The sequence below is a fragment of the Gavia stellata genome, chromosome 8 (assembly GCF_030936135.1).
Source record: "Gavia stellata isolate bGavSte3 chromosome 8, bGavSte3.hap2, whole genome shotgun sequence".
Classification (NCBI taxonomy): domain Eukaryota; kingdom Metazoa; phylum Chordata; class Aves; order Gaviiformes; family Gaviidae; genus Gavia; species Gavia stellata.
Genome location: NC_082601.1, coordinates 26,508,356 through 26,527,108, shown reverse-complemented (window position 1 = coordinate 26,527,108; position 18,753 = coordinate 26,508,356). Strand labels below are relative to the sequence as shown.

Sequence of the window (18,753 nt, the reverse complement as noted above, 5' to 3'; positions counted from 1 at the left end):
CTATGGCATGGCAGAAAACACAAAACCCAAACTCTTTCTGGGGGTCACTTGACCATCTAGAAGATGAATTCTGAAAGACATCACTTTGCATTAGTAGAAGTGCATGAACTGTGGGCATTAAAGATGCATGCATCTCAAAGGTAAAACTTTTCAATGCATATGTTATAGTGAACTTGCTTATGTAAACGTTCCTGTGCACAGCTCTAGCATTTCTGTGTCCAACCTTGAGCCTATTTGTTCATTTTCTTTACACGCCACTTTTTGAGTTCCAACTACTTCTCCCATACATTACTGAAGGCTTGGCTTCCAAAGCAATGCAAAAACTCAGGTAAAGCACCACAAATGAAAACTAAGTATTCCAACTACTTCCTTTTCTGCATGCCTAACTTGTGGCCTCATCCTGCTTAATTTCACTTTTATTTTACTTTTAAGAAAATTCATCATGGTACATTAAAGTCAAGCAAGTAATTGTCTAATGCAGAGGAGCTCCACACCTATCATAAAGTCATTCTATTTAATGTCTAATCAAAATGTCATTACTCTGAAGCCACCTTAAGATTTTAAAGACTAGAAAAGCCACCTTTCTGCTTTTAGAAACACAATTTTCAATTCTTTTACATTTTTCTTCCCCTATATCTTCACCTATAGCCACTTCAGTATTTTTAAATGTATATACATTTTTCCTTTTTCTGAAAGCAGCCTGGGAGCCATATAAATAACAATGATATAGATTGGATACATGGACACCATGCTGAAGAACAGGAGATTGTAGTTCAACTATTAGCTGAAGTGTCTTGCTCCTGTAACATTCCCACTGGTAGGGTTGCTGCATCTGAGAATGGCCATACCCTTCAACCTCTGGCTGATACTAGTGGCAGTGCTACTGACAATGGAAAGGTTGTCTAATGATCACAGCAAGAGAAGCCTTGCTTTGTAATATTTTATAAAATTCTCACGTTAAAAAATATGTACATAACCTCTAAAACACAGAGTACAAAATTTGCTAAAGCAGAGAATGCATCATATGCATAATGAAAAGCTCTTTGTGCTCTACAGAAGTATGTCTGTCCAGTGAATAAGAGTTTGGAAGAATATTCTTGTTTAACTACTAGGGACATAGATACATGTACAGAGAGAGAGACATGCACAAATATATATCTATGCAAGATTATGAATGCAGGCATACATTATTAAAATGGGAACAATGATGTCTGCAGAACCACACACACCCCCTCAACACAATAGAAAATGAGGTCATAATCTGATTTACGATATAAATACATATTTAAGGGAAAAGGTACAATAGAAAATGAGCTCATAATCTGATTTACGATATAAATACGTATTTAGGGAAAAAGGTAATAAGCCAGTCTTTGGGTCTGGTTTCATTTCTCAGCTGAAAGCCTCAGTAGAACAAGATGACTTTTCAGGTTGCTCCATACTGTATAGTTCTCTATTAAACTACTCCCCCCCCACCCCCAAAAAAAAAAAAAAAAAGGAAAAAAAAAATCAGTCTTGGAACTTCACAACTCTGAGCGTTTGAGGGAAATGAAATCAACATTGGTTCATTTTATTGCTTTTCAGTAATATTTTTTTTTCTTCTTTTGAAGATCTTTAGATTGTCATGAGAATGACAAATTGATCTTTTACCCAAAGGGGAAAAAAACCCCCATAACTCAGTTTTTATACAAAAGCATCATTTGTAAAATGAATGAATACAGGTCAACTAACCTGTTGTTGCAGGCCATTTTCATAAGACTTTAAATAGCCTTTTTAAAAACAAAATAAACGTCCTTCATAAAAGCAATCTTTCTTCAGAGAAGCAGTTCACTCTTGAGTAAAGGCCTGTAAATTAAGCTTTTAATTCTAAACAAATTAGCAATGCTAAACCCCCAAACCTGCAAATGTGTATATACATGCTACGCTCAATTTTACTTCGGGGAGTGACCCCACTCTAGTCACTGGGATTAGCTGTGTGAGCAAAGTTAACTGCATACAGAACTAGTATAGCTAATTCATAAGTATGTATTTCTAAGAAACAAAGCAAAGAAAAAGTACTTTTTGAATACATTATAGACCTGGCATTCATATTGCAGAATGTGTTAGCAGGAATACAAAAAAAGCTATCTTATTAACAAAAAACTGGTAACAAGTACAATACAAAATCTGGATGGAAGAATTCTCTCCTTGCATCTTACACAGCAGATGCTGAGCTAGCAAAAATTACACCCTCCTTCCCCATTACTCATGAACGAGACAGCTCTATATAGAGCTCCTTAATTTTTATGGTCCCCAGAAGGAGGGTTTTCAACATCATACTATCAGAGGGTCTTTTGATGGTAGTTAACGACTGCTCATTCTAAAATAAACAGATGCAAGTACTTCAGATGGAATTAATAGCACAACTAGCTTAAAGTTAGCATGTTAATATTAGCATTATCCCCTAAAACTAGTGAGATGTATGGAGGCATGGGGAAAGGAAAAGGACAAAAGAAGTTTTCTTAGTACCAAATGTCAACCATTTAAAAGCAAATCATGTGTAGGCACCATGAAGAAATGATCACATATTAGACAAAGTGATTCTCAGCAGTGGATGCCCTGATAAACAGTTTATAAAGAGTTAGAGTAGTCTTGAAAAAATTACCTATAAGGAACATCAATAAAGCTAGACGGAATGGCTAACAGAAGAACAAAATGTGACTGTAAGCTTAAAAAGCACCTAGGAAATCCACATTCTAGTGGAATGGCAACACGAGCAAATTCGGAATTAACACAATGAGTCAGAGTGAGGCCATCTTCCACAGATCACAGCTTTAGACCATTCATGGGACAGGACTGCCCTTGGAAGAATAAACAATGTGTTGAGCCCATCAAACTAGGCAAGATAATGGAGCAGCCAAAAAGGAGTCTTCATCTTCCATATAATTCAGAATAATTTTATTGTTTCTGTTTCACTGCAAATTAATTTATAAAACAGTCATCAACAACTTAATGCTTTGCTCTAACAAAACAAGCTTCACATTTCCAGCATTAAGCTTGCCAGGAGCTAATGCTGACCCAGGTTAGGCAGAGTTCATTATCAACCCAGAAGTGACAGACCCATGTAGAGCAGTGCTATGCACACAAACTCTCGCAGGGCAACCTGCAAACTGACGATATTTGAGAATTTCAGGAGCTGAGGCACAACTCCTGCCAAGCCACAAACAGCAGTTTGAGAGTCAGGTGACAAAATTATGGAAGCCCAGATCAGTGTCACTTTGGCAAAGTGCAGGCAACACAGTAATTCCTTATGACCCACCCTAGATCATCATACATTGACTGCTTTCATCATTTTTGTGGAGAGGAATTTCTCTGAGACCACTGTGGCATGAAAGAAGAACATGCAGTGTTGACTCTGTCTCTTAAGAGGCACCAAGTACTTGCATCCAGTTTCCCAACATTTTTATTTGCCTATGTTATTCAGTAGCAGGGAAACACAGTGGTCCTTCAAATGCAGGTAATAGGACATGACATCAATCACCAAAATTCCTTTGTTAATAAACTTTTTTAATCCTAACAGATGCTTCATTGTTCAACCTATTGTGATTTATCTAGTATAACAGGTAAAAAGAAAAATCACCTACAACAGTTGCAATGAGAAAGCTGATGCAACTACAATTTCTTCTTTCCTTAACATTATTCATCTTAAATGAGTCACAGAAAAAACTCTTCATTATGCATCTAGGGGACATATTAAAGGCTTTCAAAGTTTGCATGAATTTCAAGGAATTTAAATGGATCAAAAGTTGCTGACATTTATTTATTCTGTAGCAGACAGCACAGTGGTGATTGTTAGCTCCTGAAGTCAGTTGAATATAGTCTTCATTATCAGTTGTTCAATTATAAAAAAGATTAAGTTTTGGATTAGGCCTTAAAACACACAGCTACTTCTGACAAAACACAGTAAGACACCCTGGATCTAGCAGTAATACAAGTGTATTATGCTTACTTCTGTGCTTTTACTTTTCAGCTCTAAGGCAGGATGGAGTAAATTCTTTCTTCACATAATTTAGTCTTTGATTTATTCAGTGTGTTCCTAGCCTTTTCCATAAAAGAAGGCTTGTAAAAATACTTCTCATTTGTAACATTCCTAGTATAGGCCTTGACAAAGACAACTGGTGTGTTTAGTATTTCATTCATGTTTTCTGCTTTTAGCTTGATGTCACCTGTTCAACTGCCCTTCTTGGCAAGTCTGAGATAGAACATCAGTATCCCTGCATGCTTCATGCACATTGCCTTTTTTGCACCTTAACTGACTAGTATTCAGATCCCCCTCCTTTCCCTAGATGGCAATGTTTTCATATGAATGCAAGTAAAATCGATACTTTTCTCACTATCTTCTCTCAGTTTTTAAACAACAAGCAGATCTAATTTACTTCATCAGGAACGTAAGAGACAGTACATTGACTTCCTACTTTCTGCTAATATATCATTTCATGCTTAAAAGTTAATCTAAAAGTACAGTGAAAAGTAAAACATTGTGCATTCAGTACCTGAAGTTGAATTTTTGCATCTTTGCTGACACTTTTTGTTCTCCATCGTCTCGTGACCCGCTTGTCTTTCTTTGAAATATCTACACAGTTAGCCTACATTACACAAATAGTTAAAAGCGACAAAGTACTATTAAGTTGACACAAGCAACACAGACAGTACAGCAAGTTAGTAAAGAATTGTAGCATTAGACATCTACAAATTAGAAAGTAAGGAGAAGAATGCCACTGCCGGGGCCTGCAACTACAGCAGTGATCAGCTGTAGCTATCCATACACTTCTATAAACACATGGTATATTCAGCTCATTTAGCAAAACTACTGGTACACTTTCTTCATGAGTGCACAATATTTAGGACCAGATACTGAAATCCTCATGGATTTCTATTCTGGTACTACTCAGAGAAATGCAGAGTTCACCTCTTCCTGAAATCAATGGTAAATCTCATTACCTCATTGGAACTAGACTTCCAAACACACCAACACCACTGGGAGATTTGTGTCCTCAAGGGGACCGAGTGAAAAAGTAAGAAAGTATTTAGGATCTGCTGTTGCTTTCTTGTCGTCAAGAGGAAAACTCACCCTGAACTGGGAAACAGTCTAACCCTTGGGACCTTTGTATTATGCCCTCTTTTCTATAGCATGCAACTTCATCTTTAACGGTCTTTGGGTCACCACTCCTTAAAAACTTAAAATGATATCTTACTCAGCACAACAAAAACTCCTTAAATACATGTATACATTGACATTGTATTTCTATTGTAACAGTTCTCATTTTTGCTTTGCAAATGACTTAATCATTTGATTCATCCTATTTAACTTAAATTAAGGCATCTTAATTATTTGTTTACACATGAAACATTATTACACAGGATTAAGATAAACATGTAAGATAAACCTTTCATCCAAGAGTTATTATGATTTCAGAAAATCATTCCGAGTTAACACACAACATCTCTATATTTCCCTTAACACAAAGAACAAATGTTTCAGTGTGATGATTTATGTTCAAACATATTTACCTGCATGTCTGTGAAATTTGGTGCTGACTGAGTTCTCTGTAGTATTTCTAAATTTTGAAGAAGTTTACTGAGTTCCACAAGATTTGACTGACAATGAGCAAGATCTAACAGACATAAAACAAAAATACATCAGGTGCTTCAGTTTGGACTTTTTTTTTTTTTTGCCATGATGTCTGTCATTGGCACTTTAATGCATCATAGAAGTTAAATGTCCAAATCCCTAGTAGTAAGGCATCTAAGTAAAAGCTTTATTTTTAGAGATGTTGAGCACTTGTTATTTCTATGGGAGTCAGCAACAAGTCTGGACCTCAATGGTTGATCACATTTTAACAGTTATATCCATTAAGATAATATAGATTATTAAGACAAATTTTAAAAGCAACATCCCAAAACATGCAGAAAGGGAAGTTCCCATCAAGTATCTAATTACCTGCATGTAAAGATGCAACTTCACCACTTTACTGACTGTTTCTTATTTTATATCAACAAGAAGTTTTGCTGAAAGAACAAGGCATGAAAAGGTAAAAACTAACCTTCTGCACATCTGTCCATCTCTTCAGAGTCCTGCAACCAGGCTGCTACTTTACTCTGACCAGTAGTGTAAGTGGCAGGAAGGCTATTACTGCAAGGTATAGGAGACTGCCAGGGGAAGCTATTCTGTTGCACCTAAGGCATAATAAAAATGCTTACATTTACTGTTGCTATGTTGCTCAGACAGTGTAATGTCCATACTGCTTCAGAATAAGAAAACAAAATATGCATTGTGATTTCAGTGACATCTGTGATTTGACTATATAGTTCCCCAAGATGCAGATTTTTCTGAACAGCATGTTGGAGAACCAAACCAAGAACTTCACAAGCAAACTGTGTTTGCTAACCACCAGTTAGAAAAGCTGTTGTTTAAGAGGAAGAACATTATCAAACAGTAAAGAGGCAGATTTATCCCTGATGACAAAGGCAAGTGCGAATTGTTCTGGGGATGGTGAATTCTTTGCAAGATCTCTACAGCAGCCCATTAATGAAGGCTGCAGTAAGGTTAAATTAGACACTTTCATTTGCACACACTCACAGCTTTTTGCTGGCTATTGGTTCCCACAGTGGAAACTCCTCTCTGTTGGCAATACAAGCAGAGCCCACTGAAACTGCCCATGAGCAAGCCCAGCGGGCATGAGTTTTCAACAAAAGAACACTACATACCTTTCCATCCAACACATTAGCAGCTGGTGAAGACTCTGTAGTAGAGGCTGAAGGAAATATATGAAAGCTAGCATCTCTCGGAGATCTCACAATCTCATTCTGACGGTACAACCGGTGGTGGCGTAATTTTGAAACCCATGCATCAAATGAATCCTGGGACTTCACCTGGAAACAAATTCACCATCAAGAAAGCATTCAAAATGCTACTTTTCTGCACCTCTTTTACAGTTTTATTTATTTCCCCTGTGGATGAAAAGAGAGTAAGTATTTGCACCACTGTTTACCTTCAGATGATAGATGTGTTCTTCTGTGTCAAGATCTATTCTACGAGCCTTCTTTTTTATAGACATAACCGATAAACCAACATCAATGCTCCCATGGACTTTGCCTTTCTGTATCTAAAATCAAAAAGCAGGGTAAGAAATTGGTAGTATCATGCACTTCTTCACTATATTTAACAGAAAAATATCTGGTGCTGAAATGTTTTCCCATTTTATGAACATTTTAATATAAAGCCATTTTAAAAAATAAAACCTGTAGTCAGACTAACCACTTATTATATTTATAGACAGAGAAAAGCATCTCACAAGAAGTGCTTGGTGCAGAGCCAACTCCAAAGTTAAAGTTGTTGGTTCACACCAGTACACAGCTACAGGTAAGTGTGAAGCAGAGAAAACTAGACAGTACTCAGCTCCCTGCTGCTACCGCTTGATAGTTACTGGTATCAGATCCAACTAATTTAATGGTACCCTTTATATCTCTTGAGTACATTGTAATCAGTTCTCTGTCCTATCCACATATCTCAGAATAATCAGCTCTGACTGACATAAAAATTGAAAAAGAAAAATATATGGTCAGGCTAATCTCTCATAGAAGTAATAAATGGTAGATTTCTTGAGGACAGAACTCAACCAAAACCTTACATGTTTTCCATACACAGATCTCTCTTTGAATCCATCAACAACTTTCATGTGTGTGCTGTCATAAATATGCCTAGAGTGCATATGAGATTTCATCACCATGGCAGGCTGAATTCCAATACAAATGGTCTTCAACTTTACTTACATCAACTGGTGACTTTGAATATTTCAACATTCCATTATCCAGGATAAAAAACCTCTGAAAGAAAAAAAAAATCTTTCTTAATGAGCAGATGCAATTTAAACTGTGTACAATAATTCATCTGCAAAAGAAAAGGATTACTCTGCAGCAATTAAGGAATATTTGTGGGTTGGAAAGAGAGGATAAATACAGTATTGAATGATTTTCTTGCTTGTGTTTTGACAACAATTATCTTCTAAGCAAGAATAAACAGATTCTCTATTTTCAACATTATGTTCTAGGTTTAACTTAACAAACCTTGATAATGAAGGGTATTTTTTCAGTTTTCCAGTCAACTCAATAAGCTCTATAGGAAAGACACTGTAGGCTGAAAGAGTTATGTCTGTTTCTTCATTTTCTTCCAGTTTTTCTTCCCACAGAAGCTGGTCACATTTCAAATTAAGAACCTACCTTCCCTATCCAGAAACTGAAAAGTTTTACCTAGTGCAAGGTCTACATCCCAAAAGGAAGACCCACATATGGATGTTCTTGTGGTCTCCTTGATCTCCAGCTGGGAAAAAAATGCAGGCTGTGAGACACTGCTCTACCATCCAAAACTTTGTGCCTCATGGCAGACCTCTATGCAGTGAGGTAAAGATGAAATTGTAATTCGTGCTGATTATATCTTTTATAGCTGTAATTTAGCTAATACAGGTATTAGTACAAGTGTAAATATTACAGCATTCCCACCAACACACCCAAGTGCTGGGAGAACTTATGTTTTGGGTGTTAGTCATTGAAACGGTGTGAGCCACTATATCTTCATTGACATAGTAACCAGGGCTAGGCTAACCTGACAATGCCTATCTGTGCCATTGCTACACCTTTATTTTGCTGAGTGGCTCTTACTTACAGCAGAGAGCAGAATCCCCTATTCACAATGTGTTTCTCCTGCAATTAAAGTTGCCCTAGCTTGTGTGTACCAGACCACTCAAGCTGCAATGCGGACAAGTTATCACAGACTTCGGCGCACAGCATAAAGATACAGCCTAACAGGAAATCTAGACTTGAAATGAGGTTCACTAACTTGTGTTTACCACTAGTAACTTTCAAAATATGTTGATTAATAGAAACTAGTTCATATTTTTAGAGTCTAACCTAAAGCACTAATCCATATTAAAAATCTAGAACACAGCAAAATATTATCCTAGACTCTCTAAGCTGTCTGACATGGAAGGGAAGGACAATGTTTTCATGATGCGAACCTGTTAAATCAACACTATGAGCAGGGTCAGTAGTTAGATGGCAGAAAATACCTCCTGAAGATGGCTCTGGAAATTATGTCAGTCGCACAACAGATGGTACCAATATCTCACGCAGGGCAAGAAAACAGTGCTTTCCTGGAGATGTAACTTCTTGAATAAGATGTCAAAACAACAGGAGGGTTTTGGGTTCTGTTTTTTTTTAACTAGCTATGGTCATTAATAGACTTCACAAGAACATGATATTCATTTCATATTGCTCTGCCTCTCTAAGTTCCACACACACAAAAGAAAATGGCTTTTCCTCATATTTCGTTCCAAAGCATACTGCACTTCAGAAAATTATAAGCTACACTCCAAGCTGTACACATTATACCTGGTATGCTACTAAAGCACATGCAGAACTGTCAGAATATGACATGCCATATTCAATAGACAGAGGATGCTATGGCTTTGCTAGCAGAACACTAACACAGCACATGCTACAATTACTCTCTGGAATTCCTCACTGGGCTCTCAGCACAAAGTATTGTTATGGAAACTGCAGGATATCGAGGCAGCAGTTGGGGGGAAAAAAAAAACCACAACAAACTTATAAAGCACTCCACAGTTCTGAAACATAAGTTCAGCATAGATCCTTAGGTGAAATGTAAGGCAGAGTAGAGGGGGATGCTGAACTGTGAAGCTCTTAATCACACTAAAAATTATTTACACAGGTCACTGTTCTAAAGTCGGCATGAAAAACAGATCATCAGTAGTGATCTCCTTTATAGAACTGTGAAAGCTGGATTCCCCATGCTCTCCTATAAAGTTCCTTACCAAAACAGACACTTGTCCAAGAAACAACACATTAACATAATGTATTTTAAAGGAGTGGAAGCAGTGGATTATTCCATATATGCTTACATATCTGATTAATTGTTTTGTGTTTTTTACGGGGTGGGGATGGTTTGTCGGGGTTTTGTTTGTTTGGGGGTTTTTTAGTGTGCTTGTTTGTGTTTCCTTTTTTTTAATAATCTCTCCTTTTCTGTTCTTTCAGTGTTTCAGGTACATCAGTTTGAAATCCTTTAATCCCCCTCGACTAAATTCAAGTAGTGCTTATGTATTTGGTTGCCAAAACTACAAACTCTAGTTAAGTAAAAGAAAACCAAAAAATCTAAGGTAGATAGGCATGCACAAAAAAGGGTGGCAGGCATGTGTATAAGTTAGTATAACATTCAGAAAGAACAGAGAAATTAGAAAAAAAGTGTCATTTATACTGGTATGGACTGCATTTGGACTCAGACCTGAGTAAGTCCCACAGTGTTTAGCAAAAAAACCTAAGCAAGTTAATGCTTTCCCAGAAAAAACGCCATATATAACAAATGGTTTCACCATCCTTTGCAGTAAAACGCATTCTGTCCTAGAAAATTATCCTGCTTCAAGCACCCTCAGCTACGAAAAGACAGGTGTCAACACCACACACATCTTGTAGCTAAAAAAAGGGGAAAAATGTAATTATTATGGTATAAAATAAAGACAAAAGAGTTTATAAACACCAGGTTTAGGGCTAACAAGGTAGAACTGCGCATGGAGAAATGCCTCCAAATTAACTAAATAGAAACAGGAGATTCGGGGTTGAGTTTTGGGGTGGTTTGTTTTGTTTTTTTTAAATTGAGACATCTAACGGCAGAAGTGCATATTCCCACTGCAGGCCCACACAGAAGACTGCAATCAAGAAGACAAACAAAATTCAGGGACAAAGCTGAGCAAATCTGCCCAGTCAGCACGCCTGAAGGGGAGTGCTCTCCCATACAAACACCTTGGGTCCATGCAAAAGCCCCTTAGTTCTCCTCTGCTATCATGAAGTCCTGTGTACTTTAATGTAAACTCAATGCAATCTTACAGTACACAGCTACATTTTATAATAATATATTGGAAAGAACGAAAGGGATATTGATTAAACCTCTTAAACCACAAGGCATCTGCTGCATTATTTACAACTTCTGCCTGGATTTTGAATACAACGTTAGGCAGCAGACACTGCAACAAACTAATTCTTTACACAGTTTGAAGAAAAAGTCATACATTAAAGTCCTGGCATTTATTTGACATCCTAATTTCCTCTAGACAAAAAAATCCCAACTCATAAAATGAGGTAATAATCTTTTGACTGTTTTATGAGACGTTTACCTTGTGCCAACCTTTTAAAGGCCATTTTCTCTTTTTCAGCATGAAACCTTCATGTTTGTCAGGCTTCTGGACATTGGTCTGGCCTATTTTCAGACCCTCTATGATTTCCCAGCTGTCAGGTTCCTGGTGAAAAAGTATGAAGACACATTGATTAATTAACTGCACACACACATGATGAAAAATGGCACTTATATTGCACAAATTCTCCAGTGCAAGATAAAGAGTAAAGGAGGGCTAGACTTTTAAATCAGCCTATTTAGGTACCAAACTACATGCTCACTGTATTATGTCCGGCTGTATCTCATTTAAAACTACTGAATATGAGTATTTTTGGAAGTCTAACCCTTACCAGGTAACTAAAAGGAAGTTGAAGCTTTTAAAAAAGTCTGACACTGTAACTGAACGACAGTCTGAGGGTGGTCTTGTTCACAACAAGGACTGCGTCCCAATGAAATAAATACATCAAAACAGGATCCAATTGTGGCTGAGCTAAGTGTAAGAAAGGTCAGATCCTGCTACTGGAGGTAACGGTGTGAAAGTGCAGGTGGCTCTGATCACCTGTTACGTCTATCCAGAAGGAACCCCACAAATTAGCACTGCACTGTAAGAACTAAAAGGACTGAAGAGATTTTGCAAGTGGGGTATGGGCAGAATCTGCATGTTAAAAATGTACCCTTACTCAGAATATTCCTTCTCTAAAAAAAGATGGGATTGTGAGACAAAATGAGGAAGAAACCATACTGTTAAATATATGGGCATATACTAACAGTGCCCTTTGTAGTATTCCCTGATCTAATTTTTCCTTAAAATCAGAAAAACAAGCAGAAGAGGTTGATTTGTTGTTGGTTTTGAATGTAGCCAGCTCTTGTCTTCAAACGAATTTTGTGACAAAGTTTCACAGGCTAATTGTGCTTTTAGAAATCTGAAAAAGGAATTTTATTTTTTTTTTAATATTTTCCTGCATTCATTTTCACTGTATTAAGAGAAATTTATAGGAAAGCTAACTAATTTTCTTTCTGGAGAAAAGAATAGGAACTGTATCATTTCAGATATAACCAGCTGTATGCCCCTTTCAGGAAGCCAATTAAAGCATATTTCTTGTACATACTACTTCTTATGGATGACAATTTGTACAACTCAAGCCAGACTTAAAATGTACCACAGTGAACAGCTAAAGAACAATATTTTTAAAGAGAAAAAAACATCATGCCTTTATTTCTATCCTCTTGCTACTACTGGTACAAAATTTTGTTGATTACAATTTAAAAATCTCCTATAGCCTGCTCATTAAGACTCTGTTTTACTAATTGTACCCTACAAAGTTATGACAGATCAGCTAAGAAAATGCAAGTTTACAACTCCCAGCAATGTTATGAAAAGTTATCGAGAGAAGAAGGAGGTAATACAGCATCAAACATTTAAAGGGAAAAAAATTGCCTCCTCCATTTCCCACAAAACGGTTCAAAGCCAAGCACTGTCAGTCTTTCATAACACCTCCAAGTAAGTTACACTGTTGTGATAACGTTAACATTACTATTATGAAAATACAATTTCAAAAGTAACAGCAAATTTAAAATCTAAAATTTTCAATAAGGTCTTGTTATTTTGAGAAGCATGAAAAGCTCTATGCCAAATATTATATACTGCAGTAAATTTTAATAGAAATGTTTACCCAGTTTAGTTTTCCCTGCATAACTACAAACTGGAACTATCCCAGTGCCTGTAAATGCCATAGTCAAAACCCACGTTTTTTACTTCCCTGTGTTTTGCTTGGATATTTTATTTCCACTACTGTAGAGGGAAGCACATATGCATTATTTTTTCCCTACAAAGAACCACTTGGCACTTGAGGGGGGCAAATTAAACTATTAGTCCCCTGGGGTGAGCAGAGAATCTCTCTCCACAACTCTGCCAAGTGATTTTTCACCATATTGATTTCTCCTTTAGAAGATCAGCTGCAGGCATAAGTCTTTTATCTACTAGATAACATGAGTATTGATTACTTCTCAACTAGAAATCACACAATCTCATATAGCTATTCATTTAAACAAAAGGCCTGATACAGAAGGAAAAATGAGCCATTATTCAGTGCAGTGTGGATACCGGTCTTCTGCTGCACCAGTGCTACAAGCTGTTCTTAAAACCATGCTAACAATCCTAACTGTGCCTCACCCACAGGTTTGGTGTGATGAGATATGCCCAATACAAGGGACATTATGCAAAAGCAGACAGAAATGGGGGGAAACCAGAGTGAAAGAGATGTGCTTGAAGGGTCTGCATCCAGTGCTGATTCTCAAGTACAGCGTTAGTATTTTAGGACTTCTGAGATTCCCTACGTACTATGTGAGAAACAGCTCTGCACAAAGCAGCAGGACCAGGGGAACATAAGCACAACTTACAGTCCCTGGGTCTGCATATGCCCCAGGTATTGGGAGTAAGGGAGTCACTACCAACAGTTTTCTGAACATAGTCTTTTTGACTGCAAAGTATTTCTTTTCCAAATAAAACAGAATGAACCGTTTCATTTTCCCTGGATGAATAGACTGTTTCCTTTTGATTTTGCTTTAACAGTTCTGTTTCAGAACTTACAGACATTTAATGTCAAATTTTTCTTTTCCACCAAATATTCCATCACAGCATCCTCACCTTTTCAGTAACAATCTTACTTCTTCATATAAAGTATCTTAAAATTAAGCCTTCTTTATGTGGAATTAGACTTATTTGGACTCAGTTATTCCAAAACTGAGTCCAAAACTGAGGAATTCACCAGAAAGAAGTTGACTGCCAAGCACCACATACAAGGCTGCACAAGGCTGCTGAGGAACTGGTGGTGTTACCCCTACAGTTCTATCCATTTCTCTGCCTCAGGAAAGAAGGTCTCAGAAAGAAATTTTAAATTTCAAACCTTAAGAAACTACTTACAAGGAATGTCATTAGGACATATTTTTTAAATTAATAATGTCATTGATTAGCAGCGCTTTTGGACTTAGATATGATTTGCTCTACCTTAATAAAAGGATTGGACTGGATCATTTCTCGAAGTCCCCTTGTTCCTGGGGGCCATCTATGGGCAAAAAAACCCCAGACCACTGCCACCATCCAAATCCTTAATTTTGTTAATATAACATCTACTAAAGATTACTGGCTCCAGGGCAGGCTCACAATATACTCAGTGGTAGAATCATACAAAACAATATCCCAAAGCTGTTAGTCAAACTACTTTGTAACTACAGAGGGAAACTCATCACCCAGATTACAGCCCATGCTTTTGCTTACCTTGGATAGAGAGATAGGGTCGCTTTCAAGGAACTGTTTGCTCAAAGAAAGGTCTGTGCTTCCCGAAGAAGCCTTCCGCTCTAAAATATGAGCGCTCTAAAGAAAAGAAAAAAAAAGGTAATTAAAGGGAACAGCTTATTATTCAATGTTACTTTTTAAAATATGTATTAACTAATGAATGACCAATCATTACCCTGCTTACATAAAGTATCAGCATCATGGCTCAAAACGTACCAAGTACTACCCATGCATGACATAACGAATAGTTTGTCTTCTGAAGCAACACACCTCTCTCTCCTTCCTGTTTTTCTTTTTTTATTATTGGTTTTTAAACTAATTACTCTGTTCAACCTAGAAATGACTGGGAACTAAAAAAAGCCAGGAAAGACAAATAATGCAGTTCTCACCCACAGAGATGCAAAGTGCTCCTAACCAGACCTATTATGTTTTCTGCTAAGATACAAGACACCGAGTATACATATCGTGCAGTCAGCACTGTCCTACATTCACTTCTGAAGCAAACCATCGCACGTAAGACATTACTGCCTCTAACATATTCATAATCACACCTTAGCATTTTGTTATTGGCTTCTCAACTGAGGTGAAGTAACTCATTACATGAGTGCTTTTAATAGATTACAGATATTTACAAGATCAGTTACTGAGTCTCAGCTGACGGGCTTGCTGGTGAGCATTTACGAAACACAATGATCTTAAACCATTACAGCTATTTTTATGGATGACAATACTATAACACTTTGTATCTTCGAAGCATGGTAGAAAAATGAAACACATAATGTCACAACTAGCCCTGAAAAAACTGCTATTCTTAAAAAGACATCTAAAAATGTCTTCCCATTTTCCAGAAATGTTTCATTCATATTTTGTAAAAGAAAAAGTATTTTTGCTACAGGAGAAAATAACCACATTCTGCCTGCTTGGATTTGGATTTCGCTCTCTGGTGAAATTTTGCTACATCTCATATTATTATTTGGTAAGAATTCTACCACAACATGTCAGTAGTATCTCTTTGGCATGAAATGAAACTATTTCATTTCCAGGACATGTAGCACAATGACAAACTTGCAATTGCAGTTACCCTCTGAGAAGGGTAAGGTTTTCTCAACTGAAAAAGACAACTAAATTTTGTTCACAATTAAGCTTCTTTACATTCACTGAAGAAGAGATTACACAGGTACAAGTGACAGCAGAAACAATCAGGGAATACAAAAAAAACATACAAACAGCAGAGTAAATATTATTGTTTATACAGATAACTAAGTACATAAGGACCATAACCCAACTAAATGAAAATAAACACAGCTATTCATATAAATACATATATAACACAGACCACATCTTGCTGCAGAGCAACACACAGACCTTCACTCTTGTCTTTCAAATTGCAACTATGAATGAGAATAGGAAAATAACAGGGGTTGTCTCTGTTGTCAGTGAAGATTAATAAGCACCCCTGCCACCATACAACAATAATTGGCATTTATTTTCAGTTACTTTTAATTTAATTTTACAGTGAAGAGTGTGGAAGAGCAGCAGTATTATGTTACCTGCCACATTCCCCAGGGCCACCCAGCAAAAGCTTTGTCATCGATGATTTGAAATCTTCTGCTTTGTCAAAGAAAGGCTAATCTTATTACTTAGCCCAATGTCTATTACTAGTCAGATGAGAAAAAACGTTTGTATTTATGTAGCACAAGTTCCTACATTACATGTCAAATAATTTAATATGCTTGTTTGAGCTGAGCACCACAAAGTTACTAATGATAAACTATAATAAAGTTTTCTCATTGCATAGATTAAATGCTACTTACGCACACAGTATCACATTTAAACAATATACAAGAAAACGTAAATCTGTTCCTCCAAGGAAGATTTAAATGTCACTTGATTAGCATAATCAGGACGATTCCCAACTTTCTTGCCAGTTTTGTTTGGCAGGCAGGAATCCCTCCATCTTGAGATGGAGCAATGCCCAACACAGATGTTCTGAAGGTCTCATATGTAGCAGCCAGTGCAGTTTGTTGTTACATAACTGCAATTTCATTTTGTACAATATTTAGAGTGGAGTAACCCAACAGCCCTTGGCTTGCCAGATTTCCAGTGACATTTTCAATCACATGATTTTAAGGCAAGGCGATTTCGTCCCTTTTTTTTTTTTTTAAGCAGCCCTCAGTCATTACAGTTCCACTTCAGCTGAGAAATACATTATTAGCTAACAGCACTTTTATGAATGCTGGCTTATTCAACTATTTGTTTGGAAATAAGAAAATTAACACTTTTAAAATAAAATTGCCTTCTTTATGTTCCTTACTTCAAGAAGTGTTGTCTTGTTGTCTGTAAATGTCTGCTTTCCAATTCTTTTCTGTCATGACCACCATTACACTGACACAAAATCACTTCTTTGAATTTGTGACACGTCTCTAGCATAATATTGAGAGACATTACTTGGTGCAAAATGTTTTCCATTAATGCATGTTATTTTTCTGCAAAATTACAGCTAGAAATTACACAATTATTTGACATTTTGAAAAGCAGCTATTTTTATAATGCAGGAGTTTAGTTATTTAGCATCACAGAAATAAAAATTATTTAGATCTTGATGTTATTATGAAGGGGTTTTTTGTTTTAATAAGAAAAGTAGAGTTGGTAAAGGGCGCAGTTAAAAAAAGCTGATGAGAAGAAAAGGAAGAAGGAAGGAGATCGATACAGCCTCTGGGTTTTGTTTATAATTGAACAGAAAAATGAACAATCTATTAAACTAGGCCTATCAATCAACTTGGTACTCTCGCTCCTCTCATCCCAAGAATACAGGCAGACAAAATCAACCTCTGCATTGCTCCATTCCAGACCTCCCTCATGCTTCAGGATTAACCGTGCACTATAGCTGGCTTGTCCTGGAGAAGAATGCCAGCACCATCAAATTCTGTGTGCTCTTGGAAATTAATTCGACAAGATTACAAGTTTAACTGAAATTGCTCTGTAATTCCATTGCTAAATCTTAGTCCTAACTACAGTCCTTCCTTCAGCTTTGAGATTATTCACAACATACATTATATATGTGAGCACACATTTGCCCCAAAATGCCTCTACCAAGCCTACACACGGGGAACACAAATGCTGCTTCTGCCCTGCATTTTTTCACATTGCTTCCGAAAGACATGTGAGGGAGAAGGAAGCTGATGGAGAGAGTAACAATATGATGATGTTTCATATTCCATTTTCTCTGGAGGGAAGAATGGAAAACATATTTTACAGTATCTTTCTATATATCTTGCCAACTTTGTTTCTCACTTAAGAGTTCAGTGACTACCTCATCCACCAGAACAAATACTAGCACATGGAGCATCTGGTCTCCATCAGGCCAGAGGCTGAAGACCCTAACGTTTCTTAACTTAATCTGACTTCCCATTAAAAGAAAAGACATTCAACTGTTTTCAAAGGGAAGGCAAGGAAAGAAAAGAGATATTGGGTAAGTAGAGATAGGAAATCCAGTGAAGGACAAGTCTGGCATTCACGCCTCCCCTTTCTCCTTCACTGCTTAATTACTTAATGGAATTAATTATATTTAACGCAATGAGTTCTCTCTAACTTATAATTTATTAATTTCCAAGAAAAAGACAAGCTGGTGAGGAATTTATCACTCACATTGGACACAGACTCTCTTTAGTTCAGAAATGTACACAACATGTGGCTAACAATTAATTAATGAAAAAGACCTGGTGCATCATTTTGTTTGCTCGCAGCATTCAGCAGTCTTCAACACCCATAACCATGAGGCCTAGACATACACTGTTCTACAACAGTAATTCAAAATAGAGCTTTTCTCTCTGGGTTTTTTGTGTTGTTTTTTTTTCAATCCAAAGGACTAACTAGTGCATCTTTTATTATCTGCTATTCACTGGCATTCTCTTTGTAACCCAGCTACCCCTGCACAGACCTGTGTTCTTATTTGAATTCCATTTAGTATGAAGTGCAATGCTTAATTGCTTTCTCTCAACTAAAAACATAGCATTCTCCAGTTACCTGAAATACAGCAGCAGTAATAAGGTAGATACAGATTTGACTGCAGACATACCAGTTTTTACTACCTTTTAAACAAAGCTGTGATATATGCTGAGTTAATCTGCAATATTATCTGCAAACGGAATAACCTTGAAACTTGCTTTTACCTTAGGCTGCTTCTCAGTCAGCTCTGGCTTTCCTTCTGTTGATGTTGGAATAAAGACAGAGTCTT

The 18,753-nt window shown here is 36.9% G+C and overlaps 1 protein-coding gene across 4 annotated transcripts in view; it reads right to left on the bottom strand.

Moving 5' to 3' along the window:
* OSBPL6 (oxysterol binding protein like 6) overlaps nt 1-18,753 on the bottom strand; it is a 50,791-nt gene that overhangs the window by 22,401 nt on the left and 9,637 nt on the right. For 3 of the 4 annotated variants that reach the window (XM_059820080.1, XM_059820077.1, XM_059820079.1), the window contains exons 2-9: nt 14,499-14,594; nt 11,223-11,345; nt 7,813-7,866; nt 7,032-7,145; nt 6,748-6,912; nt 6,084-6,216; nt 5,551-5,654; nt 4,533-4,625 (exon numbers count right to left, since the gene is read on the bottom strand). In XM_059820080.1, coding sequence (XP_059676063.1) covers nt 4,533-4,625; nt 5,551-5,654; nt 6,084-6,216; nt 6,748-6,912; nt 7,032-7,145; nt 7,813-7,866; nt 11,223-11,345; nt 14,499-14,594 — 882 coding nt within the window. The remainder of the gene's footprint in view (nt 1-4,532; nt 4,626-5,550; nt 5,655-6,083; nt 6,217-6,747; nt 6,913-7,031; nt 7,146-7,812; nt 7,867-11,222; nt 11,346-14,498; nt 14,595-18,753) is intronic. The other variant, XM_059820078.1, reaches the window with a different exon arrangement.